Source organism: Lygodium microphyllum, chromosome 14, assembly GCF_053477565.2.
Source record: "Lygodium microphyllum isolate KBCC chromosome 14, Lygodium_microphyllum_v1.1.10, whole genome shotgun sequence".
Classification (NCBI taxonomy): domain Eukaryota; kingdom Viridiplantae; phylum Streptophyta; class Polypodiopsida; order Schizaeales; family Lygodiaceae; genus Lygodium; species Lygodium microphyllum.
The window spans coordinates 14791915-14811238 of NC_141148.1; the positions used below are offsets into that span (position 1 = coordinate 14791915).

Below are 19324 nucleotides of genomic sequence, written 5' to 3' on the forward strand. Positions count from 1 at the left end.
CATTGAGTTTTTGACTAAAGGATAAACCACATTATTGCCCCTTTGCATATGTTGAACTTTAATCTATCATTTGATCATGTTAAAACAAAGTTATGTATGCACAAAGTTCATGGCTTGTCCATGTGGTCACGACAATGTTGGGAATATTCGTATTGATATTGGCACACGCTTATGCGTCATAGCTTGTCCACATGGTCATCACAAAGTGGGACTGGCCTATTCACATAGATGTGGCGGACCCTTATGCTAGCTTTTTTAATGCAAATTTTCAGCACATGTATGCAAACCTTGGAAGTTCGGAGAAGAGAGAAAAACCAATGGGGAAAAAGACTCGGAAGGGCAATAATTGTGACGCGCGCTTCTTATTATAAACTGTAGGAACTGGATGGATTGAGACTTTCCTCGCTGTTGGTGGTGTAACGCTAATGGAGTTTGTGCGCACCGCCTTCAACACAGTGAAGAGCAAGTTGTGTGCCCTGCGCGAAATCTCCCCCAAAGGAATGCTGTAAGTGTTCATCGTTCCTTCTCAATCCTTGGCACTCATTTTTTCTGTGAATTCAAGCACCCTGTTATCGAGAGGATCTTGCTCCACATTTAAGATTTCGATGGATCGACCAGCGATCTCCTCGTATGAATGATGTCTACACGTTATTACTTAAAAAAAGAAAAAAGGCCAATAGTGCGAGAGCCCGCACAGCGAGATGGTTAAACTTTGGATCTGTCTCGGTCAAATGAAGTCATATCATTCTGCCTCAGGAGAATGCCTACATGACAGCTCATGTGCGCATTATGGGGCGTCGAAATCAGAGTGGGAAGTTATAAGTATGGCGTCATCTAAGGGACATTCCGTGTTGGTTATGGCCATTTGCATTGCTAGGTTCAAATATCCTGGGCATTGCAGGGCTTTGCGTAAGCAATAATCGCTCTGAACGTCGGAATCAACATTGTGATGGTGCAGCAAAATTAGGTTCTTCAAGATATAATCTTCAAGGAATTTGTCATATAGGATATGCGGGTCCAATTCAAAAAGAAAAAAACAGTTAACACTGGGACTTGCTGCAATACAGTCCATTGGCTATGTACTTGGAACATACCTGACCAGTGGCTTGGGCACCTGCTCCAATGGGAGAGTATACTCACCACTATAGTTGGCCACCAACAGAAGTGGTGGTGCTAGTCTGCTCAGGGAAAAAGGGACTTTAGCTGAGGTGAGCACAGCGACAAAGGAATACAGTGGAATTGCAGATTAAGGGCTGGAAGCTCCTGCCTGAATTGAAGCAAGGTTGAGCTAATCTGATTGATGCTTGAATGCAGCTAGGAACTAGCCACCCTACTATAGTGGGTCACTGACAACAGTTGCCAAAGTTGTGTAAGGAAATCAAACATATCAAGGCCATGCAAGCTGGGGCAGAGGCAACTGCATGAGCACAACTGTCACACAAGTTGGAGTGGGGCATTGCTCAAGATTTGTGGGACCTTGCATCTGTCAATGAAAAGGGTTAAAATTGAATCATTCACAACCAGATGCAGCACTGAGCAGCATTCTGATTGGTCACATCACACATCTCTGCAGTCTGATTCTGGAAAAAGAAGACTACAGCTTGCCTCTGCATCAGAATCATGTCATCGAATCCTGGTTATGTGCTACATGACTACAACCAGCAAGGACTCTTGCTAGTTCTAAAGCCTATGCAAAATTGTATCTCAGAGTTGTGAATATGGAGTCAACTCTCAAGTCTTAACAAGAAGAGACCTGGATATACCAATTTGTGAAGATAGGCTAAGGTTTGCAGAGAAAACACTGAGAGTGTATTAACACTTCTCTGGATGCCCAAGGATGAATGTTGCTATGAACTAATGATGTAGGGAAGAGATACAACTGAGGGAGTTCAAGGAGTGGAGGCTGCCCAGCAGCCTCTCTCATGGGAATGGGCTGAGGGGGAGGTAGAGAATGTCATCCTCTGAGAATTGATAGTGAGTGCAGCAACCAACAATGTCGATGAAGAAGTCTGATGCAAAGGGTCAGTTGAAATGACATGAGCTGGATGTCAAATCACTGTTATGTTGGGGCTGAGATTGACTGAAACAGCAATGCACTGCCTGGTGACAATCTCTGACAGGTGGGATGGTAGCTGGAAACTAAAATGCAGCCCTAGAAGAGTACTGGAGATGAAAATGCAACCACCAGAAGAGCAGGAGAGCAGGCGACAGCAGTAACAGGTGTAGGAGAGGCCTGGTGGCAGCCTGCAGTGAAAATGCAGCGGCCTGAAGGTCTTGGACGGCTGAGTGGTGCCACCAACAGCCTGCTGGCAGCAAAAGAGGGTGAGGAGGAATGGCCATTTTTGGGTCCCCTGTCCCCGTTCCCTGTTCCCAGTTCCTTTTCATGCCTATTGCATGTGACTACATAGTTACATGGAATGGCAATTCATGGTCCTCTCTGTTCCTGTTCCCTATTCCCATTTCCTGGTCAGCTGTGGAGAGGCTGTGGATGCCCTCATTAATAATGGTATATGCAGGCAGCCCATGAAAGATGTAAATAATAGGCCTTATAAATCATTTTTCAAATTAATTGAAGGTAAAGAGGGTCGATCTGCGAGAATTTGCTAGGAAAGTGGGTCGATTATTTGACGTCATTCTGTTATTGTGGTGGGTCCATCCCCTTTGTTGCACCATTGCAGATTACCTCAACAATTGTCGATAGAGCTTTTTCAAGCATTTGCAATCTGTAAAGTGATTGGATGGCATATTGCTCATAACCTAAGAGCCGCCAAGAATATGATTCAAAAGGGAGAACCCATTATGTGGCAGGTTCCTTAGGAAGTTATGTGGGGTCACCTTGTAGATGAGAGAGAAAGCTGTAGAGAGAGAAAATTTAGAGTTTTGTCGCGAAGAATGACTGAAAATCAGTCAAATGCAATTGTTGCCCTGCCACAACAACATTAAATGCTGTCGCCTATAGTTGAGACATCCCAAATTAGTTGTCACCTTGTACCTGGATGCACTTGCCTAGCTATGGAGGGTTCGAGTCTGCAATTGCCTCCTCAAAGCTCACTCACTCATGGCTAGTTCCAATGGCTGAAAATAGGCTGGCCATGGCTGCTCATAGCTCTCCCACATTTGCTACAGCAAGAATGATCTCATTTTTCCTCTTCTTTACCCTTTTACTAGCATGTATAGGCAAGTTTGCCAAGTGGTAGCCTTTTCAAATTGGTTTTTTAATATTATCCATAATTAAATATTAATTTTTAGCCTTTAAATTTTTACTGAAAATTAATCTAATAATTATTTCGGTGCCCAGAAAAATAATTTGACTGGCCAATAATTAAATTGGCTAGGCATCTTCCACTCTCGAGTCTCTTTGTGCCATCTTTGACCATTAGATCGGCGTTAGGTACCATTAAACACCACATCTCTAGTGTCACCAACTGACACTTATGGCCAAATGAATAACCTAGGCCAACAATTGATACCAGGTATCACCAAGTACCTATGCAACATAACTTATAGCAACTTTTGCCTTTGACATCCTGTGATTTTCTCGGGTCTCGGGCTCATAAATTTTCTCTAACCCCAGTTGCACCTCATATGTGCAACATTTACTTAATCATGTGATTAAAAATTGATCCACATGTTAAGTGAGGTTTCAAAAATACATGTCCTCAGGACATACATGTTACTAATATTCTTAGGAATTTGAAAAGGTCTAGAATACCTTGAAGGTAACTTGTAGCACTTATTGGTAGTTGTTGAATAGGAGTCTTTTAGAACTTTAAGATAAATCTATATATCCTCTTGGAGCTCTCGAGAAGTATGACTGTGGCTAGCATAAAACATAGTATAATCGTGGACTATTTTAATACTTTTCTTGGCAATTTGTAACATTTCTTGAATATCAAGCAAGAAGTCGACTAGATAGTGTTTTGAAACGACTTTTTCAGTTTTCACACTTAAGTTAGGGTTTTGCACTAATAGTCCCCAAAAGGGCTTGCGTCCTCATTTAGGGCACTTTTATCAGTGAGTCATCCTAGATAGCTGACGTCTCTAAATAGGCAACCTTTTTATTTATTCCATACTCTCACCTCTCTTTTTATTTATTCACCACTATTCTTTCGCCATTCTGACATCCTTCTCTCTCCTTGCTATATTGTTGCTCACACCCCTAGTAAAGAATATTGGAGTTAGTGGCCACCTTCCACCTTCCATCCATCTCTACTTGGCGTGTTACTGTGGTATTCTACTACCGCATTCCACTGTAGCGTTTTATTGCAGTGCTCGTCACTAGGTGGTGATAGTTTTTGCAGTTGCTTTCCTTATTTACTTATATAAATATTTTTTATTTTTCTTTTCTTTAGTTGTTGTTGCTTTTTACCCCCAGAGCTCTCTTGGATTAAGCCGAGATCTTTGCATGGCCAGAAGAGGCAGCCATTGGGACAATTTGGACTAATGGTTTGTCTAAGCCTTAGGACGAGTTTCATATTGAATGGGCACTGAAGAATAGAATGCTAGTGGTTTGGGACTGTGTGCTTAGCCACTGAAGATGGTGCAGGACAATGAGTCTGGCCAAGAGAGAAGATGCACATGTAAGAATACTTATGCAATAAAAGTCACCTTAATTGAGCCACATTACACTTTTTGATGTGGTTGCAATGATAAAAGTTGCTCAGAACAACTTGAGGAATGCAGGGGTCACCATCCCTAAAATTTAGGGAGTTACTATTTTTGGATCCCGGAATGTGTTCGTATCAATATCTTTGTTTTTGCAGAGGATTAATTCTCTGGTCTATGCCGTGGTGAAATTTTGCACTAATCATGGAGAATTTTAGACTGGAAGGTTTAAACGGGAAAATTGTTACATGTATGCCATGTGGCACAAATTCCCAAAAAAGAGAGAGAACATTAAAAAAAAACGTAATAGGCATGAGGGGCAAATTTGAGAATGTAGCTTTGAGGAGCTGAGGGCAGATTGCTGCAAGTTCATCAGCTATGGAGAGTACTTCTTTGTCTTTGACTCATGTACGGAGGTAGAGCTTGCTCCCTCTGGTCAACTCTCTCTCTATTCTCAAAGGAAATGCTCTGTATGATGGGTTGATTCCATTGAAGGAACTAAAGAAAGTGATAACCATGCCACACAGGAACATGGTTTTTCAGCTCTGATTTAGTGCTGTTTGTGGGACAGTTTTACTGCTGGAATAATACTAGGGCAAAAGGGATGTTGTTCTGGATATGCTGGACAGTAAGAACAGTAAATACAAAGTTATACAGATTGCAATTCTGCACATGAACTATTGAGTTATGGTCACAGAAAATGCTTTCTTGAAAGGGATGTTCTGGTTATGCTATACTATCGTTATGCAACTGGGATTTACTTAGAAAAGATGAAAACCAACTGTTCACAGGTTATGTATTTTGGAACATTTCATTTTTTATAACTTTCCATCTTTTAATTAATAAAGAAATATCGAGAGGGGCGCCAGTCTTCGGGGCCAATCTAGTGTTGAGCGAGGGAGTGAGGTCTTTGTTTGTGTGTACGTGTGAAAAGACCAGTTGTTAATTGAAGGAACTATTGCTTTATGTGAGTCGTAGACAGGTTTCAGCTGTAGTGCCACATTCTATTGCCGTATTCTACTACTACCTTTTATTTTGGCATTCTACTACCGTGTTCTATGCTGTGTTCTATTGTGGCATTCTACTGTTGCGCTTTGTAGCGTGGACCTCTTCTTGGCATTTGAGTACTGTGCTTCGCTCCCTCGATAACTTATTATCATCTCCTTCATCCTTGACGGTATTAGAGGATTGCACATCTCTCCCTCGATAATTATCCTTCATCTTCCAATGATTACTTTGATAGCCTATTGTTTGGAGGACTCCATTTTACTCTCTTCATTGTTCAGGTTTCCCATAGGTGCCGTTGCCTGTGTTAGATAGGACAGTGCAATGATCTTTTGAGCTTTGGCTTCACTATATCAACTTTTATTCTCATAGCATGATTTAGTACATCATCACCATGTTCTTTTGTGTTTTTAAGTTTCTCTTCTCTTTGTGCTTGCTGTACACACTCTATGTTTCTCCTCGCAAACCCTATTGTCTCTTTGTACTGTTGCATATCTTGACATGGTATCACAATATACCTATTATCTTGACATGGTATTAGAGCATTCTTGTTATTTTGACGTGGTATCAGATTGTCTCTTTGCATTGTTGCATATCAAGGTATACCTATTATCTTGACATGATATTAGAGCATACATGTTATTCTTACCTAGTATCAAATTGTAGGAGCTTAGAGAGCTAGAGATCCCATTCATAAGAGAAAGCAAAGATAGGTTGTGGGTCTGGCATCATCTAGTGATTTCTCCCTTCATTTTTGTTGCATCACCAGGAGATAGAGATTACCTTCTCTTCCTCTCCCTCCCACCCTTTTACAAGTTGACACTCTAGTGCTATGTCTTCTCCATAGGCAGATGGACAAACCACTGGGTGCTTCTCTTTTGGCATCATCTGACCCCCCCACCGATGCTTGTTGACATGGACCTTTGCTCCCTACACCGTCGGAGTAATGTGTACCCCCAGGCACTCGTTGTGCCACCTCTCCCTTCTAGGCCATAGAGTCTATTTTGCCCCGATTTTTAGATTTTTATGCTCAAGGCAATAAGATGCATGTGATGTGTACTAAGTCCTCTCGAGCAAAATGAGGATTGTCAGGTACCACAAACTCCTTACGACTGCCAGATTGTGCTATGGAGGTTGTTTCTACTTCTTCTAGGGTTTTAAGAATGCCACCTCGACAACCCATGGTTCTGCAATCCACTTTGTCGAGAGAGAATGATTGTTGGATATTGTCTACTTGTCAATCCGCTCCTTCGAGAGATAGTGGCTATCTAACTTCTTCCATTACTTCGGCTCTGTAGTCCACTCCATTGAGAGACATAAACTGTTGCCCTCCCTTGGCTCAGTGTTGGCCCTACCTTTATCGGCCCTTGATTACTCAGGTTTGAGAGGCTATCTCTAGGAGTTCTTCGACATCTTTGCCACCCTAGATACCTTCTTAGGCACGACTGGTGGCACTTCGTCATCAGATGATTCAGAGTTTGTGATTCATGAGTTTTTAAATTCCCTCTCTCTTGCAGAGGGGGATTCAGAGGCAGGCATACTCTTTTTGCTCTCAGAGAGGGCTCTTACTTCTTCTTCGGCTTTAGAGGGGGCCCTTGCATCTCCATCTTCAGAGGGGGTACCTAGTTGTCATGAAGTTTCTTCCCCCCATTTACCCTTTGGGGATGGCTGTCTTCAATCATTTCTCCTATTGATGACCTTGATCTTATGGAGTTATGGAGCAAGTGGCTTCTCTTCTGAGGTTGAGCTAGATTCTATAGTTCATTCTGTCTACTATTCCTCACTTCAGGTTACCTTTGAGGTGGAAATCTTGGATCTCCGAGATTCTCTATATCTTCTTCATACCTCTCTTTGCTTCTCTTTCTTTATCCCTTTTTGGGCTTGAGAGGGGGTGCTAAGAAACCACCTTTTAGTTTTTACACTTCAATTAGGGTTGTCGCACTGATAGCCCCAAGCAGGACTTGTACCCTCATTTTGGGTACTTTTATTAGTGGGCGCCCACATAGTGGTGCGCCACTCTAGACAGTTTAGGCCAATAAATAGGCCTCCTCTTCATTCGTTCCATACTCTCACCTCTCTTTTCATTCATTCACCACTTTTCTTTTGTCATTCCAACATCCTTCTCTCTCCTTGCCACTATTGCTCACCTCCCTATTGGAGGACATTGCAGTTCGTGGCCACCTTCCAGGTTCCATCCATTTCTACTTGGCGTTCTATTGCATTATTCTGCTGCCACATTCTACTGTGGCATCCTACTTCCGCGCTTTACTGCAACGTTCTACTACGGTGTTCTATTGCAACGTTCTATTGTGGCGTTCTACTGCTGCGTTCTACTGTGGTGTTCTATTGCTGCATTTTGCAGCTTGGTTCTCTTCCTAGCGTTTGACAACCGTGCTTCGCTCCCTCGACAATTGGTAGTCATCTTCTTCATCTGTGATGGCATCAAAGGATTTTGCTTCACTCCCTTGATAGTTGTCCTTCCCTTTGTAGTAAATAATTACTTCGATTAGTGCATCATCACCATATCCTTGTGTTTTTGAGTTTCTCTCCTCTCTTAGTGTTTGCCGTACACACTATTTCTCCCCGCAAACCTTATTGTCTCTCTGCACCGTCGCATATCTTGACATGGTATTAGAGCATACTTGTTATTTTGACATAGAGTGCATTTTGACTCCCTTGTGCTCGAGAGTAATCGATGGTTTAGCTTTGAACTAAACATTGGCATAAATGGGCTATGCATATTAGCCAAATGCTTACCTTTATTAGACAAGGCTTTTGGTGGAACAATTATATTGGCACCATGGGTTACCTGATGATATTGTCTATGATCATGGTCCCTAGTTTATATCTGGGTTTTCGAGAAGCCTCTTTGAACTTATGGGAGTACAAACGAATCTTTCTTCAACCAATCACCCATAGAGTGATGTACAAATAGAAATAGTAAATCAAGTCTTGGAGCAATACCTTAGATGCACAATCAACTAACATTGAAAAAATTGGGTGATTTATTACCCTTTGTTGAGTTTGCGTATGATAATTTCTTCCATGCCTCCACTCAATTTACACCATTCTTTGCTAATTATGGTCAACACCAAAGGATAGACAATCATGTAAAATCATAGGAGAAGAATCCAATTGCTACAAATTTAGCTCAACACCTCTTTGATATTCATAAAGAGTTGCAAGCACAAATCAAACAAGCTCAAGAGAAATATAAGAGAAATGTAGATAAGCTTCACATACAACATCCATCATACGAAATTGAAGATTAAATTTGGTTTCTTTAATGTGATCTATGTTTTTCTCGCCTCTCTCACAAACTGGATTATCAATGACTTGGGCCCTTCAAGATTCTTGTTGAAGTAAATCCAATCATCTAGTCTTCAACTTCCCTAGTCCATGAAAATCCATCTTGTATTCTTTGTTTGAGTCTTGGAGCCATGTCATACATCCAATATCCCTGGAAGAATACCAAAGCCATCACCTACAATCATAATTGAAGATCACCAAGAATATGAAATAGACAAAATCTTGGATTCGAGAATTTCAAGAGGCAAATTAGAGTATCTTGTCCATGGGAAGGGCTATGATGCAAGTGAATGAACATGCCAACTAGTTGTATAGCTTCAAAGAGCTTCTGTTAAGGTTAACAAATTTCATCTTCAATACCCAACCAAGACAAGGCCTATTCAAAAGCACACCATTGCTCCTTGTGGAACTTAGTGTTAGAAGGGGGGGTAATGTAGCGAACACTCCAACAACGACAATCCTTGGTTTGTATGCAAGATGGTAAAACCATGGAGTTTCTAGAAGATTCCAAAATGTTCTAGAACATTCTAGAAGACTCATCATCGTCATGTCATCGTTGATGTCAGCATGCCATGTATCTGTATGTATGCCATGCCATGCCATGTGCCATCCTCCTGTAATGACACGTGTTCCCCTTAATCTCCCTAGGCTATAGTATAAATAGGAGTCATGGGCTACAAGCCCTTCAGTCTTGCCAACACCAGTTGTGAGGCTCTTGCGAGGTAAGTCCTCTTTCAGTTCTTGTCTTGTTCTAGTCTAGTCTAGTATCGAATCTTGTCTTGTAATCAAGCCATGCTCTCGCGAGGATTCTATTGTAATCAAGTTCTCTTGTAGTTGAGTTATCTCGCAATGAAGTTCTAGTTTCATTTCTCTTTCAAGTTCTCTTGTAAGTTGTGAGAGTAATCTTCTCATTGTCGAAGAGCACTTGCCGTGCTTATAATATCTTTAATCTCTTGCACTAATCCAAGCGTCTCTTGCTGTCATAGTAGCTAAGAAATGCGTTTCTTTAAATTTGAAACTTATGAAATGTTTCTTAAAATACGAAATGTTTCTAAGAGTAAAAAACGTGGGCGTTTTATTTTTTTATATTTTTTTGGTGAGTTGGGACCCAAAACATGGTTTTTTTGACAAAAACTATTGGGCAATGTTAAACATGATGATGATGATATGTAATGACTCGTGAGGGACTGAAGATTTTGGATGAAAGGCTGATTTTTTTGTGATTTTGTTTAGTTATTGGACTTTGTCAATCTAGTATCTATTCTTGTATTGAGATTTGAATATTATACGACTTTAGTCTCATTTATGTGTTATTTATGATATATTATGACTCATTCTTGATTTTGACATTTTGTCACTTTGTTTTGAAATGAGAATCATAATGTTGCAACTTGACTCAATCCATACTAGATAGGCTATTTACATGTTAATTTCAATTTTCTTTGTATGATATTTATGAATCATAATGTTTGAGTTCTTAACCATAGTATAGCTTGTCCAAAGACTAACTTTGACATAAGTGACAAGTCAATAATGGATCATGGATATGTAACGTATAATTTATTATTCTCAATTGACTCTATTATCACTCAAGCTCAATCAGCCATTCTTTGTTTAAGAGAGAGTTCCATAGAGGTTTAGAACCTCTTTCCCTAGTCAAAACTATTAAAAATCCCTATATAAAAAACCCGCGTTTCTTATTTTACCCCTTCTTGAAAGAAACTTATGAAACACGTTTCTGACGTTTCGTTTCTAAACGTTTCTAACATTTTTGGCTGCTATGCTTGCTGTCATAAATGACCAACAAGCTTCGAAATCAAATTACCCCTTGATTTGTTGGGGGTGAATTGAGTCTTCCTTCTCTAGAGGGGTGGTAATAACCTGATTATAACTCAATTACATCAAGGAATAATTAATAACATGCTGAATCACAAACATTTGCCAATCAATCTTGGACATTGGATATCCTGTTGGCCCAAAATTGGCGCTCCTTTTAGTATTTCTTTATCTTTAATTGCAATTGAATTTGAAAATAAGATTCCTTTAGATTCCTTCATAATCCAAAAGCCACTTGAAATGAAATTTGCCCCAAATTCGAATGTTGGTTGGTCCCTCACTTAAATCTTGCTAAAAATTAATTTTCAGCCCTGAAAATTAAAGTCTTGAGGTATCAATCTCTTGGCACGCTTCTCAAGGTTGCTGTCAAACCCTAATTTTTGCTATAAATTAGGGTTTACAGCAAAGAAAAATAAAATTTCTTAGCCTCTAGGGATTAGAATGCTGAGATCTTTGGAGCAAGACTGGAAAATGACTAGAGAATGAGACAGAATGTTGAATAGAGAGAGAATTTAAACTTTCATTGCGAGAAAATGGAAAGAATCAACTGCTGCCTTGTCTAGATAGCCATGAAAGGTGTCTCCATTGATAGGACACACCAAATATGATGTTTGCTTGGTTGAAACAACCCTCAAATTCCTGTCACCTATTGCTATACTCTCTTCAGGTCATGTCACTAGCTCTTGGAGGGTCTTCAGCTGGCTGTCAACTGTTGTAGCAGCTCAACTGTTGTAGCAGCTATGGCAGCCTGTTGCTTGTTTCTCTTAGCTTGCACAAGGCTAGAATGACTCTCTCTCTCTCTCTTCCCTAGCCTCAAAAATGTCTTTCCCACTCTCATGGGCATGTTTTGGTAAGTGACAATCTTCTAATCTCATTTTCCAGCATTATTTGCACAATTAAATTAATTTTCAGCTTTAAAATTCTGAAAATTAATGTAATGATTATTTTAGTGGCCAAAAAACTAGTTTGACCAACGAGACAATTAAATTGGCTAGGCCAATTCATCTCCCAAGTTTTCTTGAGTCTTCTTTAGCCTCAGGATTGGCATTAAGTATCCTTAAATGCCAAATCCCTAGTGTCACCAACTATCACTTATCGCTAATAAAATGTCTTAGGTCAATTTTTGGCACCTGACACTACCTAGTATTTGTGCAACATTACTTAAGACAACTTTTTCCTTTGAGATCCATTGATTTTCTTGGGTCTTTGGCTTGTAAATATGAAATAATCTCAGTCGCACTTCACATGTGCAACACGTACTTAAATGTTGTGTGTGACTTGCAGGCTATGGCAGATAGAACTCCATGGGGGGAGAGAGAGAGAGAGAGAGAGAGAGAGAGAGAGAGAGAGAGAGAGAGAGAGAGAGAGAGAGAGCCCTTGCAAGTACACAAGAAGCTGAATAGATTGATATGATAGTTTGTGATAAAAGTACAAGTGATAGGACTTGAATATACAGGCTGAGATATTCGCCTACACATTTGACCCTTATTAAATGCTAAGTGGTATAAAAGGTGTTCACACTTAAATACATACTTTTACACAATAATCTTGTAAATGAGGATAAATTAATCTAATTATTCCCTCCTTCGGATTGTGGGTGGTTGAACTTGTGACACGAAACATACAAGAAAGAAAAAAGGGAATGTCTTACCTGGAAGAGGTAGTGTCTAATCCTACATAATGATTCTGGAAAGGAGATACAAAAGTGAGAGATGCATCGTGAGGAAGATCATGACATGGTCTACCGAAAAGCAGAGGGACTTGAAGTAAGGCATGGCTCATAGGTATGTGTGCATGGCTCGGGGGCCAATCAAAAGGCAACATGGCTCAAAGGCATTGGGCATATGACCAGAGGCCAAATATATAGGTATAGCTTTCAGGATTAACTTAAGAGGTCATGCGTAAGTGGTTACAACCCCCCCTAAATATAGCTCCTAATATAATCATAAAATGAAAGTACAAATACTTTGGATAAGAATCCAGGCAAAGTACCCCACATAGTAAGTGTTTGGAAGGGTCTTAATATATGTATGGACACATCAGGGAGGCAAGAGAGAAAGAGAATTGATATTGTAATCTATTCACTCTTTTGAGAGAGAGAGAGAGAGAGAGAGAGAGAGAGAGAGAGATGAAATGATAAATTAACGTCTACAAAAGGCCAAAATGACCTATGAGACCATGAGTTACAATCATGTGTATGATGGTACAATTGTCTGGGCAAAATATGTAGCACAAAGCAAAATAAGAAAGGAAACTAACTAGGGCTATGTGTAAAACATAGAGCTCTATCTAGTAACAATGAGCTCCAAATGGTACAATCTCATGTGGGTATGGAGGCCTAGCTCTAGCCCGAGCAATAATCCCCTGTAAATACCTATGCAAGTGTCGTTGGTGTCTATGTTGAGGCCTAGGACGTTTGGATTAGCTAAGATGAATGGCTCGATCAATCAGTACTCCTTGTCTGTGTGTGGACTGTGACGGTGAGAGAGGCTCTCGTGTGGACTGTGGCTGTAACTGTCTTGAAATCTTTTGAGTCTCCTTTGCAAAGAAGTTTGTGAGCTGCCTCTGTGAAGGGCCTCGATGTCTTGGAGCAGCTGTACTCCTGAGGCACATGTCAGAAAGAGGCCAAGGCATCGTTGATCGGTAAAATCCATGACTCTAGATAGTGGTCCAAATCCGTCTCTAAAGAGAGAGTGGAAACAACCACGGATCTCATAATACCGTTGGGCAGCGGCAGATATAATACTCCTCTGTCTCTGGCTTTAATTGGCATATCTGGCATATGCGCTCCTCTGGTGGGATGGATCTATATCTGCCAGTCTCAATCTCTAGTTGATGTGAGGAGGTACGCAACTGGCCAATAGTACATCTGATCCCATCGGAAAGGTGGGTGTCCATGTATCTCGGGCGAACAATAAATCCATCATCTGTAGGACAAAGGAAATGCTCGCGGTAGAAAGCCATCTTTGTCCCTAGCTTAGGCCTACCTGGGATCAACCATGTTCGCTTGATATCCAACTGGGTAAGATCCATCCCGATGATCTTGCGGATCTCTAACTTACTCAGATCAAGAGATGGTGCATCAAGGGAGTACTGGAAGAGGGGTAACTTGTCCATGCTAAAGCCATGTAGCTCAAACCAGGCCGACATTTGTGCATACCAACATGAAGTATCACTCTCTTTGGCAAGCTGCTTGGAGGATTCAAGGGCCAACCGTGCATATCTGTGTTTGGGTAAGTCCCCTAAGCTATGTATGTATGTGACTGATCAGGTGAGGGCCTCTACCACAATCAGTGTAGCTGCTAGCTCGGCTCTAATGATCTCATGTGGCACTTAGGCCTTACATCTGATCATCTTGGATATCATGGACATTAGGGGTTTCTCCATCGACCTCCATTCGTCATAAGTGTGCCTTGATCTGCTACGGTGGTCAAGATTGGGCCCCCATATCTGTACTCCATAAAGTAGTGTGGATGTGACCAGTGTATCGAAGAGCCATAGCTTGGTGCGGGGTTCTTGGAATCGCACCTATGAGCATATCCTTTCCAAACCACCTAGTGCTGTGTATCCGCGAGTCAATCTAGTGTTCGTTGCCTCTCGCATAGAAAAGGTGGGCCTTGTGGAGAAGACTCCCAGGTATGTATAAGAATCCACATACTCCAGCTCCTCAAATCCAAATGTGAATTAAGGTGTTGATCTCTTGACCCACTGTGGTGTAGTATTAAATACCATCACCTTGGTTTTACCGAGGTTCATTGAAAGCCCATTGTCCAAAGTATAGGATTGTAATGCATCCAAGTGTCTCTGTAGACTCTCTGGAGAGTCAACTATCAATACAATGTCATCTGCATACAATAGGAGAGGTATCCAAGTGCCAGCTAGTGGAGCTTTTCGACCTCCTTCCTATGAAATGTATTCAGCAATCCCATCAATGTACATGCCACATAATGTCGGAGAGAGGGGGCATCCCTGCTTCACCCCAATGGTGGAGTAAATAGGTGCTGAAAGGCCCTCAGGTGTCCGGACTTTGCCCACAACTCTCTCATACAGTACCAAAATACCCCAACTGAGCTCTTTCAGTACTCCCATGGCATGCAATCTATTTATTAGCATGTCTCTCGATATTGTGTCAAAGGCTTTGTGGAAGTCCACAAAGTAGCAGTAGGTCCGTCGGCCATGGGCCCTTCCCTCCACAAAGTAGCAGTAGGTCCGTCGGCCATGGGCCCACTTGCTTAACTCATGCTCAAGGATGGAAGCGTATAACTTAGCCAATGTATGGCCAACCATGATAGTTTGGGTAGAGTAGGGTCCCCTGACTTGAGGATAGGCACAATAGTGTTCGTGCTCTAGCTTTCTGGTAGGCCTTCACACATGGCTTTGCTAAACATGTAAGCTAGGAATCTTGCCACCAAATCTCTAGCATGGATCAAGTGTTGGGCTACTAATCCATCATGATTTTGTGCCTTTCCTCTGCCAAGTCTGTCAATGGCCTCTCAGACCCTACTTTCTGTAAAGAAAGTGGTGATCTCTAGACAAGGCTCAAGTGGATCAGGAAGAGGTGGCTGACCCTCCACAATATAAAGACTAGCTGCATACTCCTCCCATATAGCGGTGGACGTAATAGGTGTGGTCGGGTAATACTCTCTGAAAAGCCTCCAAGCCTCTCTAAAGTCCTGGCTCAAGAATAACTGATATAGGTCTCGCTCTAGCTGGGCCAAGAATGTTCTTTTCTTCCACTGTGTGAGGCGTCTAAAGAGTATATGTCCTTGTCTATGGGTAGTGGACCCTAGTGCTCTCTCTCTCTCTCTCTGTAGCCGTGCTCTGGTCTCACGGCACTCATCATCATACCAGCTGTTCCGAGGTGTCACCCCGGTGGAGGCTCTGTGTGTGGGTCGTGAGTGTGGGAAGGTTACACCTGCAGCAATGTGTAGAATTTGTAAATGGAAGGTGGGATGGGATAGCAATGGCAATTAGAGGGGGATGGGGGCTAAGATTAATTTAAGAAAATAATTTTTAAAAATTTAGCATTGTTGGGGAAGGAGATGGAGGGCATTTGAAAAACAATGGTCTCTCCCCTCAGACCAGCGCAGGGTCCGTTCTACACTGCTTTTGACATTGAGCCCTGCCCTTGCCTACCTGTCAACATACGATCGATCGACCTGCTGTGCGAACTGTCGTGCGACCTTCCTTCCTGCATGACCCTGCTCTGCGACTCTGAGAGAGAGAGAGAGAGAGAGAGAGAGAGAGAGAGAGAGAGAGAGAGAGGGTAGACTGTCGACCTGCTACAGGTGACAGCCTGTTTGATTGTAGAACTGACTGTTTGCAGAATCACAACCTGTGCAGAGGGCTTGAAAGCACATCATGAGGGCCTTGTTGCACAAGTTTCACAAGTGCAGTCCTTCACAGTCTGATTGCATAACAGGTGCAGTATACATGCAGGGCCTGAAGAAGGAGATAGATTCCGTTCAGATTTGAGACAGCCAGTCAGGGTTGAGAACAAAGCTTGTAATCAGCATAAAGTTCTGTTATGGTGGATCTGCAGGTGTCAAATGGTACTGATATGGCCTTTCTCGACCAGCATATAGGGCACGGGGATGACAGATTTGGCAGAATTAGATGGTGACTTGTCAGCTGAAGATTCTGGCCAATTGATGGATGGGGATGAGATGGGTAAACGTCGTACATCGTCGGTTGATGAACTGGTTTTATGTGCCCCGAATTTGCCTTAGCAAGATGTTCATGCTTCATGCTCACAAATTGATGGGTCTCTTCAGTTTATGCTAGCCACTGCCAACAATCTTATGTCAGATTATGTTCACGCCAATGAGGGTAAAGCAAGCTCTTTACTGGAAGGGGATCATGTGGTTGTTGACATGGGAACTGACTTGGTCTTACAGCAGATTGCTGCTTTCCATGAGAGGGCAGCCATCTTTTACTTTACAGGAAGGACTCCTTTGATTACTAGGATTGGTGCTTGGCTGCAGTTTATGCTTGTCAGTGTTGAGGTGTGTCAAGATGTTGCTTCAGGGCAAGTGCAGGCCCCTCTCGTTGAAGAGATTTATGATGGACCGAGCGGGTTCTTTGAGGTCCTTTTTTGTTCCTTGGAAGTGCATGCTCATATTATGCAACGTATTCCTTTGTTCATGGATGGTTAGCTAGTACATATGGTGCCATGGACGCCTATGGTTGAGTTTCAGGAGGTACTTAGGCAGGCATGCCCAATTTGGGTGGAGGTGGTTGATTTTCCTGCACATCTTTGGCGACTTCTTCCTTTCGTTTTGAGAACCCTTGGTGAGGTGTTGGTGGAGCCTTTGTTGGCCTCCCGCAATAGAAACAGGGCCTATATACTTTGGGATATAGGGAAACCTCGCCCGACCAAAATTTGTTTTGAGGTTCCAGGGTTGCAAACGTTGGTTTATGAGCTGAAATGGGGCACGTTTGCTGGACACTGTTTTAGATGTGGCCAATTGGGCCATTTCATTTCAAAAGGTGATAGAAGCCTTGAGGTATTGCAGTGTTCTATGGATCCTGACATGCATATGCAAGACCATCATCCCCAGTAGCCAGAAGCTGATCCTTTGCCTCTCGTCCAGCATGAACATGGATGGAAAGAAGAATGTTTCCCAAGCTGGTATTAAGCATGCATCACTTTCGGTTGGTCGGAATTTGCCTCCTTAGGATGATTCTTGGGTCACTGTGGTTAGACGTAATGCTAGATAGGATTCTCATTCGACTCGTGTCCACCCACCTCCGCACCTTGTCACTTAGACTTTTCAATGCAGAGAGGTAAGGGGTTTTATAGGAGAAGTCACCTTCAATATCAAGGAGCTCACCTTAGGTAGTCTAGCCATAGACAACAGCTCCCTACCAACGCGTCGCTGCCCTCGCTCCCTTGCCCTGTCGAATTGCCCCCCGCTGACTGGCCATCGTGCCTCCCCCGTCCCCCCCCCCCCCCCCCCGGTTGCTCCCTCCATTTGCAGCAACTCCCCTCTCTCCGGCAGTACAACAGTGTGTTTGGTAGGTTTTGAGTAGGAAAGCACAATGGAAACCTCTGGTTAGACACTGGTGCATTCTGCGAGTGCCCCCAGTTAAATACCCTGCGCATTGTCTTCTCTGAGGAACAACTCTTGGCCGTCTGCGCCACATAGCTGGAGCTTAAAGAAACAACGATTTTCAGTCAGATAGCAGGATACTCTCCAGCCAGGGCCTAGCTTTGGGATTGGCTCCACTCCACGTTGCGCATTGGCACAGCGCAGATTGTGGAGGCGGTCCTCATGGGTTGTGGGATCTTCATGGTTCATCTCACCTCTGCGGACGCAGCTTGGGAGTTAGTGGAGTGCTCGCCCTATGCCTCCACGAAGGGGGTTATTCACATGGTTCCATGGTACAGCGGCTTCACAGTGGAGTCATTTGAGCTCCACAACAGATTTCTCAGGCACCCAGTCACTTTACTTTTTCCTGGACTGGTGGTTGAGTACCGCTAGTTAGTGGAGGACTTTGGTCGGCTCTTCGGCACAGTTCTTCCTGTCTCCTTCGTGGATGCTGCGATAGCTGCAGGAGTCCCCAAGTTACGAGTGGTCGTGAAAGACACAAATAGTATACCCAAGTTTCTGGAGATAGAGGCATGAGGTCACTTCTTTAGGCAGCAAGTCACTGTGACCGGGCAACTAGGGCAGTGCCTGCGTTGCCATGACTTTGGGCATCAGGCGGCAAACTGTATGCGCTTCAGAGCCAAGGCGGCTATGTCGACAGGTCCACAGGTGGATGCTGACAGCTTCACACGGGTCTAGAGACAACAGAGAGGGAGACGGCAGGGGGGGCCGTAGCCAACTTTGCAGACACAACCTCGACACCAGGGAGTAGGAGGGTGAGCGACACCCCCTCAATAGAGCACTCCGCAGCGCCCCTCCCCCCCCACCCAGCAGGGCCGCAACCCTCCACATCCACCATCCACGCCACAGACTACCTCACATGAGACCCCACACCCCCCACACCCACTCCCCCACCTTCCATGTTTTTTCTTTCCCCCGCCTCGCCCTGCGGCCCCCCTCCCCCCCCGAACACCTACCATGTACCTCGAACCATCCCACCATCCCTCGATCTTCTTCCCCCTCAACACCTCCCCTGTCGAGCATTCCCCCCGATCTGCCCCCGATTTTGGTGATTCCCCCCCAGAACCACCCCACCTTCTCCCACAAGAGGTGATGAGCCACACACGCCTACATGCTCCTCGCACTAGCAATTCTTCCCCTTCCACATAGCCACCAGCTCATCTGCCCTTGCCACCCGTCACACTTTCCCGAGATAGGCACAGCTGTTGCTATAGGAGTTCTTCCGCAGTGGCCCATGGTCCTACCTGAGAGTTGTAGAGCGCGGAGAGTTCCCACTACCTCTAGAGGTGGGGATCTTTATGGTTTGTAAGTCAAGGAGGGGTAAGGTCCATCTACTAGCACCACCGGATGGACCAAACTACGCCTTTTTCTTTCAGTCCTCTCACTCAGGGGTTTGGACGACAACACAAATAGAGGAGGAGTTAAAGAGTCAGGTGGAGGACCACATCTCCCAGTGG

The 19324-nt window shown here is 43.4% G+C and overlaps 1 protein-coding gene across 2 annotated transcripts in view; it reads left to right on the forward strand.

Moving 5' to 3' along the window:
* Positions 1 to 294: 294 nt before the first annotated feature.
* LOC148025346 (NADH:ubiquinone oxidoreductase, 17.2kDa subunit) overlaps positions 295 to 19324 on the forward strand; it is a 75123-nt gene continuing 56093 nt past the window's right edge. The window contains exon 1 of one of the 2 annotated variants that reach the window (XM_087692387.1): positions 295 to 505. In XM_087692387.1, coding sequence (XP_087548513.1) covers positions 426 to 505 — 80 coding nt within the window. In that variant the 5' untranslated portion in view covers positions 295 to 425. The remainder of the gene's footprint in view (positions 506 to 19324) is intronic. The other variant, XM_087692386.1, reaches the window with a different exon arrangement.